This window comes from Sebastes fasciatus, chromosome 9 (genome assembly GCF_043250625.1).
Source record: "Sebastes fasciatus isolate fSebFas1 chromosome 9, fSebFas1.pri, whole genome shotgun sequence".
NCBI classification, from domain to species: Eukaryota; Metazoa; Chordata; class Actinopteri; order Perciformes; family Sebastidae; genus Sebastes; species Sebastes fasciatus.
Window position 1 is genome coordinate 31,355,554 of NC_133803.1, and position 20,143 is coordinate 31,375,696.

The 20,143-nt window shown below is 39.0% G+C and overlaps 2 protein-coding genes across 6 annotated transcripts in view; one reads left to right on the forward strand and one right to left on the reverse strand.

Moving 5' to 3' along the window:
* Nucleotides 1-894: 894 nt before the first annotated feature.
* The window catches only part of psda (pleckstrin and Sec7 domain containing a), a 55,536-nt gene continuing 36,287 nt past the window's right edge, over nt 895-20,143 (reverse strand). For all 4 annotated transcript variants that reach the window (XM_074647286.1, XM_074647284.1, XM_074647287.1 and 1 more), the window contains 7 exons: nt 13,777-13,820; nt 12,418-12,608; nt 11,647-11,717; nt 10,904-11,061; nt 10,040-10,184; nt 9,743-9,886; nt 895-8,303 (listed from right to left, as the gene is read on the reverse strand). In XM_074647286.1, coding sequence (XP_074503387.1) covers nt 7,983-8,303; nt 9,743-9,886; nt 10,040-10,184; nt 10,904-11,061; nt 11,647-11,717; nt 12,418-12,608; nt 13,777-13,820 — 1,074 coding nt within the window. In that variant the 3' untranslated portion in view covers nt 895-7,982. The remainder of the gene's footprint in view (nt 8,304-9,742; nt 9,887-10,039; nt 10,185-10,903; nt 11,062-11,646; nt 11,718-12,417; nt 12,609-13,776; nt 13,821-20,143) is intronic.
* The window catches only part of LOC141774548 (very long chain fatty acid elongase 6-like), a 59,341-nt gene continuing 49,816 nt past the window's right edge, over nt 10,619-20,143 (forward strand). Inside the window, exon 1 of one of the 2 annotated variants that reach the window (XM_074647297.1) lies at nt 10,619-10,673. The gene's annotated coding sequence lies outside the window, so the exon portion shown is untranslated. Of the gene's footprint in view, nt 10,686-20,143 lie in introns of both variants that reach the window. The other variant, XM_074647298.1, reaches the window with a different exon arrangement.

The following is a 20,143-nucleotide window of genomic DNA, read 5'->3' on the forward strand; positions in this document are numbered from 1 at the left end:
AATTATGAGATAGCAAGTCAGTTAAATCAAAATGATAAAATAGGCAAGATTATAAAAATTATGAAAGTTTTCAAAGTTCAAAATATAAGACACTAAGATCAACAATTTAACATTTTTAACATAAAATTTGGACATTTTCAAAATTATGCGATAAGACAGTTATATCACAATTGTAAAATAGTAAAAGTTAATGTAAATTATAAGTTTAAGTAAAAATAATGAGTCCGCAAATTATGAGATAGTAAGTCAGTTAAATCAAAATGATAAAATTGTTAGTGTAAATTGTTTAATGTATTAAAGTTTTTTTGTCTAATTTTCTTTACAAAATTATTTGATCAGCCACTTAAATCATAATTGTAAAATTGTCAAAATAAATTAAAAATGGTTTAAAATTATATACAGTAGTTAAAAATATTTTGTTATTGGTTAAAAGAAATGTCAGTCAAAATTCTAATTAATTAAAAATTATGAGCTAGTAAGTCAGTTAAATCGAAATGAAAAGTTTTTAAGTCTTGAGACACATTAAAATGATCATATACTACGGTTTAATAATAATTTTGACTCACCTCGAGTGTTTTTATTTTTAATTTAAAAACATTTTTAATATATTTAAGTTCTACATTTCTTAAACGTTGTCTCTCTAAACTAAATTTTGTTCTGAACTACATTAGAAACATCTAGCAGGCGGTGCAACATCATCATGTTTTATCAACGAGGATTAATCGTCCTTCTTTCTCCATTATTTTCGTGTTGCTCTTTATGTAGTAGAGTGTCAGTAGAATCCAGTAGAGGCTGTTTTTACTAAGACTGTGTATTCACGTGGTTTCTCTTCTATAGTTAAATATTAATTAACGAGACAAAAACGCTGCAAAAAAAAAAAAAGACTCTCAGCCCTTTTTGTTTTCAAAATGTTTTTATTTTTGCCTCTAAGCCTTCAAAATGATACAAACGTGTTGTTTGTGTTTCACTACGACCAAAACCTCACAGGATGTGGACAGTATGTACAGCTATCGATCGGCGAGCCGGCGGCGAACATTCAGACCGCAGCGAAGCCGCAAAAACAAAAAAAACGTTCACAGAAACTAAAGTCAGCCTGTCGTCGATCAGAGCCGACGACCAACAGAATAAATAAAGAGGTGGGTTGAACCTCTGTCAGGAGGTTGAACATCTGCTGTCACTCTAAAATATCTAAACCAAAGTGCCCTAAGACGCAGCGAGCGCTAGCTAGGCGTTCAGCCCAACTACGATATGGCTTCTCAATGTGAACTTGTACATTTATTTACAAGGTTTGGACACAGACAAAGAGCTGAAAGCGGCCATGACTTTTAGACAGATTCATCCTATGCTGCTTTACATTGCACAGTGCGACAAATACACCCGAAGTACACAAGTGTTACTGGATATTTGAGGGATAAATACGACCCGGCGGGGGTCAAACAGCTCAGCGGGGCGATGAATCTGAACCCCGCCGTCTGTTGGCGATTCGATAGATTCCTGCTGCATCGACCAGCATGTTGATGTTCGTCTGATGGAGGACGAAGAAGAAAAGAGGGACGGATTCAGTCAGACGTCCTCTCTGATCTCAGCGTCACTGCGGTCCAACAAACCACAGAGGTCTTCACGTGTCAAGGTCCCGTTATGATGTCAAAGGTACTCGGTGTGAAATGTCGCAGGACATTTTAAAGTGATCGTCAGAAATCAATCAATCAATGAGACTGGAGGTTTGGACCCAATCAGAGAAAGACGAGAGGAATGACAGACCCGGTCCCAACCAGGACGATTAAAACCATGAAGGTGTTCCAGATGTTTCCATCGTATCACGACTATTCACAAGATTTTATTAGAGCCATCTCGATGCCGTTCATTGTGAATTGAACCTGGGCTGCGGTCGAATAGTAAAAAAAAAAGACGTCCTATGTCCTTTCCTTTCCATGATTGATATTCATACACACACGGTGTTATTACGCATCTTGACATAACAAATAATTACCAAATAATGTGATTTAATAGAATGTATGAAGCGTTTTATGGGTCTAAACACTTTTCTTTATGTCCCACAGCTGTCTTATGATGGCGACGGCCAAAAACCAAGATGGCGACGGTCAAAAACCAAGATGGCGACGGTCAAAAACCAAGATGGCGATGGCCAAAAACCAAGATGGCGACGGCGAAAAACCATGATGGCGAAGGCCAAAAACCGAGATGGCGATGGCCAAAAACCAAGATGGCGATGGCCAAAAACCAAGATGGTGACGGCCAAAAACCAAGATGGCGATGGCCAAAAACCAAGAGGGCGAAGGTCAAAAACCAAGATGGCGACGGCCAAAAACCGAGATGGCGACGGCGAAAAACCAAGATGGTGACGGCGAAAAACCAAGATGGCGAAGGTCAAAAACCAAGATGGCGACGGCCAAAAACCATGATGGTGACGGCGAAAAACCAAGATGGCGACGGCGAAAAACCAAGATGGCGAAGGTCAAAAACCAAGATGGCGACGGTCAAAAACCAAGATGGCAATGGCCAAAAACCAAGATGGCGACGGCCAAAAACCAAGATGGTGACGGCGAAAAACCAAGATGGCGAAGGTCAAAAACCAAGATGGCGACGGTCAAAAACCAAGATGGCGATGGCCAAAAACCAAGATGGCGACGGCCAAAAACCAAGATGGTGACGGCGAAAAACCAAGATGGCGAAGGTCAAAAACCAAGATGGCGAAGGTCAAAAACCAAGATGGCGACGGCCAAAAACCATGATGGTGATGGCGAAAAACCAAGATGGCGACGGCCAAAAACCATGATGGTGACGGCGAAAAACCAAGATGGCGAAGGCCAAAAACCAAGATGGTGACGGCGAAAAACCAAGATGGCGACGGCCAAAAACCAAGATGGTGACGGCGAAAAAATCAAGATGGCGACGGCCAAAATCCAAGATGGCGATGGCCAAAAACCAAGATGGCGATGGCCAAAAACCAAGATGGTGACGGCGAAAAAACCAAGATGGCGACGGCCAAAAACCATGATAGCGACGGCCAGAAGCTTCATCCTCCTCAGAGACAAAAGACCTTTTGAGTCTGCAGAAAGAGAAGCCAGACATCCGTCTTTGTAGCTACGCCCTCCAGCTCGTTCTGGGGGATCTTGAAGCATTGCAAGGCCTGATGGGATATGCAGTCCGTCCAGTGTGTTCTGGGTCTGAGATGACTCCTTTCTCTAACTGGGAGTTCACACCACCAGCAAAGCAAGACAGTCCTCAGTCTGTTGGAGTTGATGTCGAACGCGTCGAACGTTAAAAACGCTCCAGAAATTTGGCTCGTGTCTGTGATCTTTCTGTCGAAGCTCGTGAGCGCCGATCACGACTGAGAACCAGGTTGACTAGTGTGGCGTGCAACGAACGTGGAAGATTGTGGTTATCATGGCGTGTGCTGAGAAAGAACGAGCGAGATCGCGTGACAACAACTTTCTACAGACCATGACCTAAAAAAAAAAGTTCCTCATAGTTTCAGTTCTCTTCGTACCTTTGAAATGTTTGTTTTCTACAGTCCTCTGCGGCGTTTTTGTTAAAGCGTCTTTACAGTCTGAAGAACAACCAGAGAGAAACCCCTCTGAGAGCTCCGTGTTTCCGGCTGTACAAGAGGATAGTCAGTCCAGGGAGGTTTTAACAGCAGCAGCAGTGTTTGAAATCACAAATCACACTGATCTCTGGAAACAACCAAAAGAACAACAGTCCAACTTTCTTCTTTTCTCCCCTCAGGAACTCAAATCTTCAAGTTTTCCGTCAGTGTTTTCAGGTTATTATTGTTCAGCATTAAAGAGGTTCCAGCTGTTTGGGTTCCTGATCACAAACATTTAAAAAATAATGCTTAATTATTAGCAAAATAACACAGGATATAAAAGATGTAACCTGGTGTTATTCTTTAACTTCTTTAAACAAACCACATATGAAACCTTCAGAGTCCTGAAGAAGAAGAAGAAAAAGCATCAACAACCAGCTGCCCTCTGCAGCCACCTGGTGACGTCTCCCGTCATTACACCTGTTTTCTGTTTGAAGCTCCGTCTGTTCAGTTTGTAACCTAATTATTCATGATGAACCAGCTGCGTTGTTACATCACAGCAAGTAAATCAAAGATGACTGGATGTCTTTAGGTTTCAGATTCAGTGATACTGAAGTGTCCTAATATGGAAGTCCAAGACTGCCAATATTAATATAAATAAGTAAGGGATAATGTACAGTGTCGGGGTTTATTTCACAACAATGACCCGCTAGCTGTACATTATCCCGCTTATTACACAGCTACTTACTTTAGAAATCAATAATTTGACACAAAATGGTTTAACATCAGAACTGCGTCCATAGCAACGGTCTGTTATACATAGCAACAGGCTGTTATAAAGAAATAACAGACCACAGAATGCCGTGATTGCACAATCAGAATCAAGCATTCAACAACGGCGTGTAATAAATATTAATAATAATCCCATAACCTGTTCGTAGGGAGATTAATCTAATTAAATAGCTCAATTTGGACATTTGGTTTTTGCAAATGAAGGCAAATAAATAACATAATATCTCAATGTTTTCTTAATTTTGCTGATTTCTTTTTTAAATGATGAATCATCCCCCAGCTCTACCTGAACAAAGTTTAACCCTTAATCTTCTAATTATCTTTCACAGTGGTGGAAAGTAACTAAGTACATTCACTCTCAAGTACTTTAAGTACAATTTTGTCTCAGAGGTAAATAAATGTAAAGTAAAACTAATAAATGCCGATGTATTATTATAAATTACACGGCTTTGTTAAATACTCGATTCTGATTGGTTAATCACGGCGTTCTACGGTCTGTTATTTCTTTATAACAGACTGTTGCTATGTATAACAGACCGTTGCTATGGGTGCAGTTCTGATGTCGGACTCTGGCGGACCGTTTTTTGTGTCAAATGATTGATTTTTTATTATAAAGTAAGTCTTATTTCTTAAGTAAGTAGCCGTGTGATATGCGGGATAATGTACAGCGAGCCGGTCATTATTGTGAAATAAACCCCTTCAGGGCGATGAGAGACGTGCAGCATCGCCCTGTCTGGGTTTATTTCACAACAACGACACGCTAGCTGTATATTATCCCTTACTTAAACTACCAGCAGTATATAAAGTCATTAAAAGTAGCTCCACCTTTACCAGCTGCAACATTAAAGTGATGAACACATTAATGCATCACTCATTAGAATACTATAATATAATAGAGATTATTCTGCAGAATGAGTACTTTTATTTTTGGTACTTTAAGTATATTTTGTTTCTGATACTTTTGTACTTTTACTTAAGTATAGTTTTGAATGCAGGACTTTTTACTCTGTGGTATTACTACTGTGTGTACAACGTCTGGTGAACCCGAGTGGCAGCAAGAGGAAACTGCATGTGGAAGACTTCATGATCAGGAGACTCTAAAGATTTCACTTTTCAACGGTCGTTTTCTTTTCTTTAAGTTTCATCACGTTAACAAACAGACGATTAAAACTTCTTAACTCTCATCTCCAATCAATAAACCAAGAAAGATCATTTCAGCATATTACATAAACTTTAAGTAGAAAACAGGAGGAATGTAAAGTGGACGGATTCAGACATTATTCAGTTTCCAGCAAAGACAGGAAGTTCATTAAGGACAAAACTGCTGAGGTGAAACTAGCCTGCAGGTCTGAGAGTGCCACTTAATTAATTTAAATTATATTTGTTCAACTTTTCCAACACAATTACCCTCACTCTAATTTTTATATTTTGGTGACAAAATGTTATAAATCACAAACTTTCAGAAATCATGTCTCTTTAATACTTTAAGCCACATGAAGAAATAAATAAGTTCCATATTATATATTATTTGCATAATGTCAATGTCTTTACTTGTTATGTTTTGTATATTATATCCAATGTTTTGATTAAAAAAGCATCACTTTATTTGGCGGTGGTGTAACATTTTTTTTACTTTTGGAAAAAATTACAAACAAGAGAGGTTTCAACGTATCTGGGGCCAATTTATAAATTACGGACTGATTGATAATTACAGCATCTGTAATAGAGGTCATTTAAGTATTGGATGTAGATAAATGTAAAGCAATATAAGTGTTGAGTATTTAGGTATTGTAAGTGCGTCTAATGTAATGTTTATAATAATTATTATTAATATTATTTCACCATTTATGTAATGGGAATTAATCTTATTTAACTATTTTTAAGAATTTTAATATTGTTTGTTCATTAATATGTTTGTATCTCTATGTTTATGTTACATTATATATATTATTATGCAACACATTCTCACAGCAGTTTCTGAAATAGTCACGAAATTGAATCTATTTGATTCGTGTACATAGACACGAATTTCCTTTTTTTTCGTGACGCTCAGCACGACTTTCAACAATGTAGTTTTCCTACGAATGTTCAGCAACACGTGACGCATGTGTCAATTTCCGCCCCAGTATTTTCAAAATAAAACTACGTAATTGAGTTTAGGAAAATATCGACTTGGTTAGGCCACAAAACTACTAAGTTAGCTTTAGGAAAAGATCACGGTTTGGGTTATATAACTCTGGGAGTGGTGTAACTTAAGTACGGAAGTTACGTGACAAATAAGTCAACGTTGACTTCTGGTTTCTCACGGGACATGAACAGCGGTCTCCTGGTTAAAGTCTGGTGTTTTTTGACCCACCTGAACCCACGAGTTCGCCGCTCTTTATACTTCCCGGTTCACGATTACGTGGGTTACAAATGTTTTTTCGTGCTGACCATCACGATAAAAACATGAAATTCGCGTCTATGTACTCGAATCAATACATTTAATATCGTTACTATTTCACAAACTGCTGTGCTACTGGGTTGTATTATAATACTGGATATTTGTTAGATCACATACAAAACTTTTTTTTGTTTTTAATAAATTGTTGAAAATTCAATAAAGAAAAAAAATGTAAATTGGGTATTGAAATTCTGTTCGAAATAAGTGCAACAAAACCCACCAGTGGGTAATTTATCAAACACCTGTTGAACTCAGCCTGCAGATTGATTAAAGTTTGAATTATTATTTTTGTTTGCTCAGTCAGGAGTTTTTAGTCACTAATGATCTTCCGTACAGCCTGTTTGTTCCAGCAGTCACTCAGTGAGGAAAACAACATAAATAAAACCGACTGCAGTGACGCATTGATCAGCCTTCAGTTAGTATTCACACACACACACACACACACGCGCAGGCACACACACAAACACACTGAAGTGCGGAGGAGGAGGAGGAGGAGGTATTGTGTTCTCTGACGCATCATCATCACGGCGGCGGTCTGTTTGTTTTTTTGGCCGGGGGAGTCCTGACTCCAGAGTCTCAACCCCCCCCCTCCCTCAATTACTCTCTCCTCCCCCTTTTGCTCGGTCGCTACGGCAACAGTCCCACGCGCTCCGTCCATCATATCTGGTCGGCATGGAAACCTGCTCCCCCAGTTTGTTGCTAAGAGAAGCAGAGCGACGGACCGTGCAGGAGGTCAGTTTTTGTCACTCTGGGAGAAAAAAAAATAAAAAAGTACCTACAGACTGCTGATGGCTGCTGCAGACTGATGAACGATTTCTCATATTTAAGCTCTTCATCCGTCAATTTAACAATAAAATGCTTTCAGAAAGTCCCTGAAATTAAAGATTTGACAGGAAATAAAGCTTTTACTCTGAAACTTTGACCTGCTGAAGTTGATGTTTGGACGAGAAATAAACGGACGCTCTTCAGACGCTCAGTAGTGTTTCCTGAACTCGTCCGCTCGGTCATCCTCCTTCGTGACGAGCGTCTCCTCTCCCACCGACCTCGAACGTCTCAGCTCGGCTCTGGAGGAAAAACCACCTCAGCCAATCAGAAGAGGTTTAACAGAAAAGGTTTAAAGGAGGATGTCAGCCTGCTGCCCATGATGCTTCACGTCCGTCTCCAGCTACACACTTTGTATAAAACCTGATCCTCGCCGCCTTACGGCGCCTCTTCCTGTTTGCTGCTCTGTTGCTGCAGCTCCGGCTGCTGGTTGTTCCCGCTGCCGTTCTTCTTCTTGCTTTCCACTTTGACGCTGCCGCTGGTCTTGGAGGTCGAGGACGACGTGACCTTTAAGCTTTTTGACGTCTTGGCTCCGCGGGTCTTCTCCTTGATGGTGGCGTCCTGAGGCAGCGTGGGGCTGGAGTGCGCCCTCTGCAGGCCGCCGTCGTCAAACAGCCGCGACTCGAAAGCCGACAGGTCCTCGTCTCCACTCGACAGTTTGGCCCGAAGCAGCATGGCGTACGTACCGTAGCGGGTTTTCTGTGGAGGAGGACGGAGACAGATGGACGCCAGGTTGGAACTGACAGTTTGAACTTAAAGTTTCTCTCAATCGACCTCATTCTCGGGGCGTTACTGTCGAAATGATAATGAAGTAGCAGTAAGCTAGTTAGTCCCATAGGCTAACCATAGTGGCGAACCGCTAACGGCGCTTCTTTTAAAAAAGTAATTTTCCTTCAATTTAGAAAATCCTGCTTAATTTTTAACAGATATTTAAAGGTACTATACGTAACTTTCAGAAAATTCTTGTTATTACTGACACCCATGGCCGTTAAGTGAACTGCAACCAGCATCCTGTTGCTTGTGTGTGTGCTTCCTAGGCGCGAGCAATTGTCCTCGGCATCAGCCAAAACAGTGACGATACATTACAATGATTGTCTACATTGACAACAACGGATTTGAGTGTGCAAAAGACGCAGCATGTGAACGTCCCCTAAATAATCTTCCTACTTAAGTAGAAAACGACAGGACCTGAACTCACCGCGTCTGTTGTTATTATTTAATTAGATATCTGACTGAAGAAAGAAACAGGAAACAATAATAACCGTTCACTCTGCAGGTTGATTTGCAGAGAAGACTTAACTAGATGTATAAACTGTTGGCTGATGAAAGTGATCAGCAGGAACAGAAAGTAAACAGCAGACTGGTCCTTTAACGCCGTGTTCCCGACACAGCCCAGCCTGTTTGACACCAGACTGATTCAGAGACAGTCTGTGATGAAGACGAGCAGAAACGAGACAGAAGGAGCTGCAGCGCAACTGTCACTGATTTTTACTGCACCATTAACTGCAGATAAAACATTATGAAGGGTTTTAACACCGTTAAGAGAGGAACAACCAAACCTAATAAAACACAAACATGATTGAAATGTTTACAGAAAGGCAATAACTTCATCTTCAAGTCAAAGTAGTAAGTTTCTCAGTGAGGCTGTATGAGCTACTTCTCCATAGTCAGTGTATTACTACAGTAGATGAAGTTTGGAGAAACAGACAGCCCTTTCTGACGGGGAACTGAAGCCGTTATATCGCTCTCTTCAAAAGCCACCAGACTCCATTCACTAAACCAGTCATGTTACCTCTCAGAACAGGGGAGTTGCTGGTCTACCGCTGCATCGACCGGTTAGTTAGTTTGTGTTATTGTGTGACTTCGGATAGTTCAGATTCACCAAATCATACGATAACACAGAGAGGTCAAATTACTGTTTTTGTGAATGGAGTCTGGTGGCGTTGAAGACAATATAACTGCTATACATCCAACCCCACTTATTTCCAAACTGATCACAGCTAACGTTGACTCAGCTAGTGCTAGCGTTCACATCATTGATAACCTTATTGATTAGCTTCCTGTGCTAACCTACGTCACTGCTAACGGCTGAGTGGGCGTTTCCTCCTCCTTTTGTGTGTTTTTGTGAATCCTCTCACCTCGAACTCCAGGTACTCCTGTCGAAGTTTCTGCTCCTCCAGCTCACGACCTTTCACCTTCCTGTCCGGAGTGGAAGCCGTGAGGTCGGCCAGCTCGGAGGAAACCGCCCTGAACCGGTTCTCGTGACATTTGACCTGCTCTTCCTGTCGGGACAGACGATAAAACTCAACATGACGTCTGGATATTAAATCAAACTGGAGGACAGAAACAATCATGAAGCGGTGACTTTATCTGAGACGAATCCAGACCCGTTAATGGAGCTGGACCGTTATCCAGATGTGGATCACTGATTGTACCTGGGACAGTTTGGTGTTGGATCCCGGCAGCAGAGGACGGCTGAATCTCTTCTGGGAGCCGATCGCTGCCGGGAACGGCGGGGCAGAAAACATGGCTGCCACGACGTTGATGCGTGTGATCCACGACTGCATCTGTTCAGGGTTGCTGCAGGAGAAAAGGTGAGAGACACAAACAGTCAACCTGATGTCTTCCTCTGATCGGAAGACTTAATGAACTGTTGGTCACCATGACAACTGACGATGGTCCAGAGTCACTTCCTGTGATTCTACTGCAGACGATGACATCATCAGACAGAGTCACTTGATACAAACTGAGCTCATTACATAGAGACAGAGAGACAGACAGAGAGAAAGAGAGACAGAGAGACAGACAGAGAGACAGACACACAGAGAGACAGAGAGACAGACAGACAGACAGAGACACAGAGAGACAGACAGACAGACAGAGAGACAGACAGACACACAGAGAGACAGAGAGACAGAGAGACAGAGAGACAGACAGAGAGAAAGAGAGAGGGAGAGACAGACAGACAGACAGACAGAGAGACAGACAGACAGACACACAGAGAGACAGAGAGACAGACAGAGAGAAAGAGAGAGGGAGAGACAGACAGACAGACAGACAGACAGACAGACAGACAGACAGAGAGAGAGAGAGAGAGAGACAGACAGACGGAAAGACAGACAGAGAGACAGAGAGTCAGACAGACACACATTCAAAGAGAGAGACAGAGAGACAGACAGAGAGAGAGACAGAGAGACAGACAGACAGACAGACAGACAGATACACATTCAAAGAGAGAGACAGAGAGACAGACAGAGAGAGAGACAGAGAGACAGACAGACAGAGAGACAGGTCCTTACGGAGCCTGCAGCAGGAAGACTCTCCAGTCGGCTGTCCTCAGGTAGAAGACGTTGGGTCTCTTGCTGTAGTCGGCTGCTCTCATGGCCAGAGAGTGATGGATGGAGACGGCGTTCTTCACGTCCTCCTCCGTCAGATCTCGCTCCGCACGGTACTCATCCTGTCAGCCAATCACAGAGCAGCACGAAAGCAAATTATTGTTTTAACAAGAAACATTTCTAACATATCATTTTATCTTTTAAAGATAAAATGATATGTTAGAAATGTTTCTTGTTAAAACAATAATACATAAGAAAACATATCATTTTATCTTTTATATATATAAAAGATAAAATGATATGTTAGAAATGTTTCTTGTTAAAACAACAAAACTCATGATTAAACTAAATTAAAGCAAGTAAACTTCTACAGTGTTTTGTCTTTATGCACTGATGGGATCTGTGTTGCTATAGCAACATACTAATTAATCCTGTTATAACAAGAGAAGGTTGTATCTTACGTATGGATTGAAAAGCTGAGTATTAAAAACAAAGTTATGACTACAGAAATGGTGTCAGATTTAAATCAACTACTTCACAAAAAAAGAGTTAAGAGTTTTAAAAACAGTAAAAACAGATCATTTCTGTCTGACCCAAATGATTGTCCTGTTCTCATATATATTTGGGACACACAGAGTTAAAAATAGACCCTTAATGTGGAGAAACTGGCATGCATGGCTGCTGGGAAATGTGGTTGAGATGTTTACCTTCTGCAGGTAGAGCACCAGACCCTTCAGCATGGCGTAGAAAGACTTCCACCCCCTCTTACCCCGTGGAGCTGGGAAAAGCAAGGCATCATGGGATATTAAACATCACAAGTGCAGGAAAGAGATCACACCTCACTCCACAAGTCGCTTTAAATGCATTTCAATTATTATTTAAAAAATATTAAATTAAATTAAAATTGTATTGTTGTTGTAATTCCTTTTAATCTATCTGTAATTTCCTTAAAAATGTTTTATTCTAATATCCTATTCTAACCCTTTTCTACATTATATTATTTTTTAAAAAACAAACTTTTTAAAACTGATTTTGCTGGTTTTGTGAAACACTTTGTAACATAGATTTAAAAAAATAAAAATAAATAGAGAATATTAAATAAATAAAGACTAATATTATTATAATTAGGGCAGCCAATCGATTAAACAAATTAATCCGGATTAATCACACATTTTTCATCTGTTCAAAATGTACCTTAAAGGGAGATTTGTAAAGTATTTAATACTCTTAGCAACATGGGAGTGGGCAAACACGCTGCTTTATAAAAATGTTTGTATATATTTATTATTAATGGAAATCAATTAACAACACAAAACAATTACAAATATTGTCAAGAAACCCTCACAGGTACTGCATTTAGCATAAAACAATATGCTCAAATCAAGGAGAACCGAAGAAGACGAAGATGAAGAAGTAGAAGGAGAAAAAGAAGAAGACAAAGAAGAAGACTAAGAAGAGTCAGAGTCAGAAAGACGTACTTCTCTTTCCGTCGGGGTCGGCGTGGACTTTGCGGACCAGGAAGCCGCTCTTGTAGAGCTCGCCGTCGGCCTGATGGGCGACGCTCACCAGCGGGTTTCCTCCACTCCCCAGTCGCTTCATGGTGTGGGAGGCGGAGTCTGTTCGGACGTCAGCCAGCTCCGACATGGACTTCCTCAAGTCCTCCTCATCACTTCAGAAGATGAAGGACAGAACCGGTTATCATTCAGTTATTGTGTTATTAAATCATTATCAGCTATTAAGCTTCTACGAGGAACTTTCATTTTGGGGTTGATTTTGGCGGTCCCTGAATATGTGCATTTATTTATTTACTTTATTTTTATTTACTTTATTTTATTTTGTATTATTAGTCATATGTTATTATCACTATATATATATTTAAGATGCTGTATCATGTTTGCACTGTGAATTGAGCATCTTTAAATAAAAACAAATCTTTACCAAACAAAAAAGAGTCACCTCTAGTTTGCTTTTTTTTTTTTTTTTTTAAATCAGCGTTAAGATCAACACAAGAGCGGAGAAATGTGCAAATATCACAAGAGAACCAAAGATCTGGAATAAAGTACGACTTCCCACCTAAGCTAGCCAATTTCCTGTTTATTTCATCGCATCATCACCTCATCTATTAAGTCAGTATATCTTTATTTAATCATCTGAAGCTATCTCATCACATCACCTGGTCCTATGAACTCATCTCTATTTAATTGTCTAATGTTTTATTTCCTGTGTCATTTATATATAATCACAACAGTTTTACTTAAATATTAAAATACTTAAAACCACTAAAAGTACACATGTTTAATTAAGTAGAAATATTAAGTAGAAAGTACATTAATTGTGTAAAATATTAAATGTTTAACAGGTCTTACACTGTCTAATCTTAAAATATTTATTGAAACCAACCTGTAACTTACCTGATTATATACTATATACTATAGTTTACTGTCATTTTATATAATCAGAGCAGTTTTTTACCAAATAGCTGCAGAACATTAAAAACCAAACAGAGAAAGACGTGAAGAGTTAAATAGACTGCACATGAGGGACGACAGATGTGGAAGACAGAGGTGTGTGTGTGTGTGTGTGTGTCCACAGTCAAGCATGGGCGTTGGGATGCTGACCTGTAATTACAGCGAGGAAAGAAAGCAGGAAACGGTTGCCGTGGCAACTGAGGCTTAAATAAGAGAGTGGGGCAGCAGGGACAAACACACACACACACACATAGAAATGTGCAGACACATTTCAACACACACACACACTTCAGATGTTTGTACATGCTGTGCGTTAGAAACCAGTATAAACCAGATGACGGTTCATACTGGAGGAGGAGGGAGACTTACATGGTCCACTGAAGCTTCTCATTCTTGATGGAGCTGTAGAGAGTCTGTAGAGACACAACACACACAGTCATATATATATATGAGTGTCATGTGATGATCATGTTTCTGCAGACATAAACAACAACAAACTCTTTTTGTCTTTCAAGAAGGGATTGTGACACTGCGTGACACATACTAGAGCATCGTTTGAATATCTACTCTGAATATTAGAGATAACTGGGAGACAGAACTCAAGATGGAAACATCCAAACATAACTGGTATGATATAAGTAAGGTACAACAAGTGACCAAGTTGAGTTTAACTGAGTAGTTTAACCATTGAAACCCCCTCCCAGCAAAGTAGAATCGATAGGAAACAATCAATAAAAACAGTAATATTGTTAAAAGAGTCACTTCTGCTTTACGTTTTTTTCAAACACCGTTTAAGCCAAAAGAAATTCTGCAAAAAATTTTTCAAACAATGAAGAAATGAGGTGATTTGATAAGATGACAGGGTAATGGAACATGAATAAATGATGACAAGTTAGAATCAGATGATGAGACATAAAATTAGATGACATTACGTTAAAAAATCTCCCAGCAGCAATATAAAAAATATTTCCCTTTCCTTATGCTTTTATTGTGAAACTTTTCCAGGCAAAGTAGAGTTTGATTGAGAGTAGCTTAAGCAATCGAAAAGACGGCAAGGTAGAACTGATTGGAAACAATCAATAAAAACCGTATTAGTGTCAAAAGAGTCACTTCTACTGCTGATTTTTCTTTTGGCGCTGTTAAGAAACTCAACACTTCCTGCACACATGTTCAACAAAGTAAAGGTATGATGAAATGAGGGGATTTGATAACATGGCAGGATAATGAAATATGATCAATTCTATGGACATAGTCCTTCTCTTTCCTTAGGCTTTTATTGTGGAAAACCTGCAGGCAAAGTTGAGTTTAATTGACAGTAGCTTAACAGCGATAAAACAACCCCCAGAAAAGTAGAAACAATTAATAAAAAATTTAGTCAATAAAAACTGTTTTTGTGTTAAAAGAGTTACTTCAGCAGCAATATAAGCAATATTTCCCTTTTTTATGCTTTTATTGTGAAACTCTCGCAGTCAAAGTTGAGTTTAATTGAGAGTAGTTTAAGCAATCAAAAGTAGAATTGATTGGAAACAATCGATAAAAACAGTATTAGTGTTAAAAGAGTCACTTCTACTGCTGATTTGTTTTGGCGCTGTTATGACACCATAAATGAACCTCAACACTTCCTGCACAAACATTTATCAAAGTAAAGGTATGATGAAATGAGGTGATTTTATAACATGGCAGGATAATGAAATATGAGGAAATGATGACACTGACAACATTGAGGGTCTTTCAGCGGCTCTATGGACATAGTCCTTCCCTTTCCTTAGGCTTTTATTGTGAAAAACCTGCAGGCAAAGTTGAGTTAAGCTTAACAGTGATACAAACAATCAAACAGCAAGGTAGAATAGTTTAATTAGCGAATAAAAACATTATTAATAAACAGAGAAAGTGTTTTGAGTATGATATGAGGTGACTTTATTGGTGATTGATCATTAATTAATTAATTATGAAGACCCCGTGAAGGTCCAAATGGTCAGCCGATTAGACTGTTGTCAGGCTATTAAAATCAGAGTTTTGTTGTTTAAACCTAAAGAAGTTGTAGTTTTGTTTCCTTAACCTAAAGAAGTCGTAGTTTTGTTGCTTAAACCTAAAGAAGTTGTAGTTTTGTTTCCTTAACCTAAAGAAGTCGTAGTTTTGTTGCTTAAACCTAAAGAAGTTGTAGTTTTGTTGCTTAAACCAAAAGAAGTTGTAGTTTTATTGCCTTAACCTAAAGAAGTCGTAGTTTTATTGTCTAAACCTAAAGAAGTTGTAGTTTTGTTGCCTAAACCTAAATAAGTTGTAGTTTTGTTGCCTAAACCTAAATAAGTCGTAGTTTTGTTGCCTAAACCTTTAGAAGTCGTAGATTTATTGTCTAAACCTAAAAAAGTCCTAGTTTTTTTTCCCTTAACCTAAAGAAGTTGTAGTTTTATTGCTTAGACCTAAAGAAGTTGTAGTTTTGTTGCCTAAACCTAAATAAGTCGTAGTTTTGTTGTCTAAACCTAAAGTTGTTGTAGTTTTGTTGTCTAGACCTAAAGAAGTCGTAGTTTTGTTGTCTAAACCTAAAGAAGTCGTAGTTTTATTGTCTAAACCTAAAGAATTTGTTGTTTTGTTGCCTAAACCTAAAGAAGTCGTAGTTTTGTTGCATAAACCTAAAGAAGTCAGTTTTGTTCTCTAAACCTAAAGAAGTCGTCGTTTTGTTGCCTAAACCTAACGAAGTCGTAGTTTTGTTGCCATAACCTAACAGTCGTAGTTTTGTTGCCTAAACCTAAAGAAGTCGTAGTTTTGTTGCTTAAACCTAAAGAAGTCGTAGATTTGTTGCCTAAACCTAAAGAAGTCGTAGTTTTATTGTCTAAACCTAAATAAGTTGTAGTTTTATTGTCTAAATCTAAATAAGTTGTAGTTTTATTGCCTAAACCTAAAGAAGTCGTAGTTTTATTGTCTAAACCTAAATAAGTTGTAGTTTTATTGTCTAAACCTAAAGAAGTTGTTTTATTTTTTACTCAAAACGTGACGTTTAATTAAGTTTAACAACATGTTAGAATGTGTTGCTTTTAAGTTTCATTTTTACAACATAGTATGTGTAGTAGGCCCCTACTTCGCTTATAGTGACTGATAACATCTATTTAATGGCCTGATAACAGTCAAATTGGGTGAAACAGTTTGGAGTTTTAAACCATTATGTTGCGTTTACGAGTGCCTGAAGAACGTTTTAACAACTTCTACTTCTTTTTGTGTTCATATCACATGTTCCTGTGGCCTCCTCTTGTGGCCCGTAAGTGAAATGTGAGAAAAAATGACAACATATGGAGTGTCACTTCCTGTGTGTACTTCCGGGTTCTACCTTCTTCTTGCCCCTCTGCCGGTGATGCTGTCCATCCTGGGTTTTCCCCAGCAGGTCGGGGAAGGCCAGCGGTTTGAGGGAGCGAGAGCGCGGGGTTCTGGGATACCTGAACGGGTCGGTGTCCCTCGAGTCCCGCCCGCTCCGGACTGAGCAGAGCGACCGCGACCTCATGCGGCCTGACGAGTGGATGCTGTTGACGCCGATCATCGTGGTGAGTTTAGAGTTCAGACGAGGAGCATTTGATTTGAGTCCGACTGGATTTCAGAGAGTCTTTGTGGCCAAAAAAGACAGAACAATCCAAGGAAAGCGGAAGTCTTTTAAGATGGTTTAAAACCAACAGGTTTTTGGTTTCAGAGAGAAAGGGAGTTTTAAAAGGTGTCAAACCCACACCGATATGGCTTCTAGAAGAGACTACAACCTCTAGATGACCTCTAAATAATTAAAAAATATGAATGAAAATCAGGTATTTAACAGCCTCTTTGACCAGCTGCCAACTTCATGTTTATATGATCCGTTTAGTCCTGTTTACATCAACTCAGAAACAGATCTGACTCCACTTTGACAACTTGGATTTTAGATTGTGAAGGTTGTCCTGCTCTGGATGTTTTAAAATAGAAAGTGGTTACGATTGGACTAACTCGGGCTGTTTCAGCCTGAATTGATTGTGTCCTTAGTGGATCTCAGCCTGCTGCATTATGGATCCAGCTCTATTCATTATGCATAAAAACACAGCAGCGTTTCATCAAGCTCATAATCCTGCTGGCTGACAGCCGGCGGCTCGCTCAGGTGTTTGGAGGCAAAAACGACGAAAACAAAAAGACGCTGCCAAGAACTCAAACTGCTGCAAGATTCATCGTTTAAGATGCTTCAAAGGAATTTTATATGGAAAAAATAAATAAATCAGATTTAGGCATCAATATCATACTGTGTAATTTTGAGGTTTAAATGAATCTGCTGCAAGAATTTATAGTTTAAAATGACTTTTTATATTGAGTAATTTGTATTCAGGCAACTTTATACACAACTTTGTTGATTAAATTGAGACAAAGAGTAAATAATAGTTAAAAAAAGGGTCGCAAATGATGATTTAAGTTATTTTTTTTTGTAAAATAAGGACGGATTGACCAACAGTCAAAAATGTAACAATTCGCTGAGATAAAACAGAAAATCAGTATTTTTATTGGAGTAATAACTTCAAAAACAAAAATAATTTTATGATTAACATTGAATAAATTAAATGATTATTAGAGTCTAAAATATGTTAGACACTAATAGAGAAATATTTTCACTTATCAGACTTTATATGATGGTAATTATTATTATTAAATTATTAAGATTTAAAGTTTTAATTTCGTTGTCAGAGTAAAGTCAGCTGTGACTTCCTGTTGACGCCTCATTAAACAACAGTGAGAGCGTCACAACATTATACACAATTTTGTTGATTAAATTGAGGCAAGGAGTAAATTATAGTTAAAATAAGGTCTGCAAATGATAATTTTAAGTTATTATTTAGTAAAATAAGGATGGATTTCCATCTCACAGTGACCAACAGTCAAAAACGTAACGATTCGCTGAGATAAAACAGAAAATCGGTATTTTTATTGGAGAAATAACTTAAAAAATAAAATACATTTTATGATTAACATTGAATAAATTAAATGATTGCTGGAGTCTAAAATAAGTTTGACACATATAAGGAAATATTTTCTCTTATCAGATAATTATTGTTAAATTATTAAGATTTTGATTTCGTTGTCAGAGTAAAGTCAGCTGTTACTTCCTGTTGACGCCTCATTAAACGACAGTGAGAGCGTCACAAACACAAACTGTCTCAGTGAGTTTAATCCTCTCTAGAAGCACTGATGCGTAATTCATCAGCTCAAACTCCTGCAGGAGTAAACAGCTCAAACATTTAATGGAAAAATATCCAAACCACAACTCTGATCTTCTTCTGCAGTTTTCCAAAAATGTGAGTTTTCAAACTGGCTGTTGAACGCAGCCTCCTGATGCAGCACCAGCAGCGGCGGCGGCGGCGGTGAAGGAGAATCCCTGGACTGCAAATAAAGCTGCGTGACGGAGGAAACGCATCAGCAACGCCGGCCGTTTGCTCTCACGTCCAAAACATTCAGCAGAAAGAGCAGAAAGACGAGGGCGAGCGAGCACACCCACACATGCAGACAGAGAGAGAGAGGGAGAGAGAGAGAGAGAGCACCCCCAAAACTGACGTCAGCCTCCTCCTGATGAAGAGGGAGGGATGATGGAGGTGGAGGAGAACAGAGAGGGGGGCGCTGATAGGGAGGAAAAAACAGCAGAGAAAAAGAGGAGAGTTTCTCCTGTTGCACTCTGGGAAAAAAAAGACAAAAAAGGAGAGAGAGAGAATCCCTCCTTCCTCCTCCTCTTCCTCAGATGTTGATCTCTTCGTCCTCCAACTTCACTCTTCTCCTCCTTTGCCTGTTGTCGTCTTCGTCCTGCAGGAGAATCCCTCTGTCAGGTGAGCTCACTCCTCCTCTTCTTCTTCCTCCTCTTCTTCTTCCTCTCCTCCTCCTCCTCTCTGCTGAGACTCTGAACTGTTGAGGAGTGTTGCCCTCCCTCCTCCTCCTCCTCTGTCTCTCTCTCTCTTTTTTCCCTCGCTCTCTCAATGCGCATTTTCTCTCTGCAACAGCAGCCAATACGAGGGCAGGGTTGGGAGCTTCAGCCCGCCCCCCTGCTCTCCTTGGAGCTGTCAATCACGCAGGACTCACAGAGCTGAATGTAAATGCAGCCGAGAGACGTTCAGCAGAAAAAGACCGAAAATCAGCTGGAACATCAAAATAATGACTCAGCAATATCTGAAGGAATATATTAATGAATATGATATGTATATATATATATAGATACTGTACATATCTATATATATATATAGATATCTATATATATAGATATCTATATATATAGATATGTACAGTATCTATATATATTTCGATAAAAATATTTAATCGCGCTTAATCGCAAATTAATCACACATTTCACAACATAAAAAAACGACAAATTGTCCAGAAACCCTCACAGGTACTGCATTTACCAATATGCTGAAAGGTTATTATAGAATTTTTGCCAAAAATATACTGCCTACTGCCTCTTTAACCTCCTTCATGACAAGCTAGGATGACATGGTTGGTACCAATAGATTCATTAGGTTTGAGTTTCATATGATGCCAGTATCTTCATTCTAAATTTGACACAATTAATGTACTTTCTATTTAATATTTACACTTAATTCTTTTTTTTGGCGTTTGCCTTTATTTGATAGTGACAGAGATAGTTGTGAAAGGGGGAAAGAGAGGGGTCCCATTCGAAATTAATCAATTTTGTCCATATTAAATATGTGTACTATTAGTGTTTTTATATATTTTATATTTTTCATGAAGTTTCATA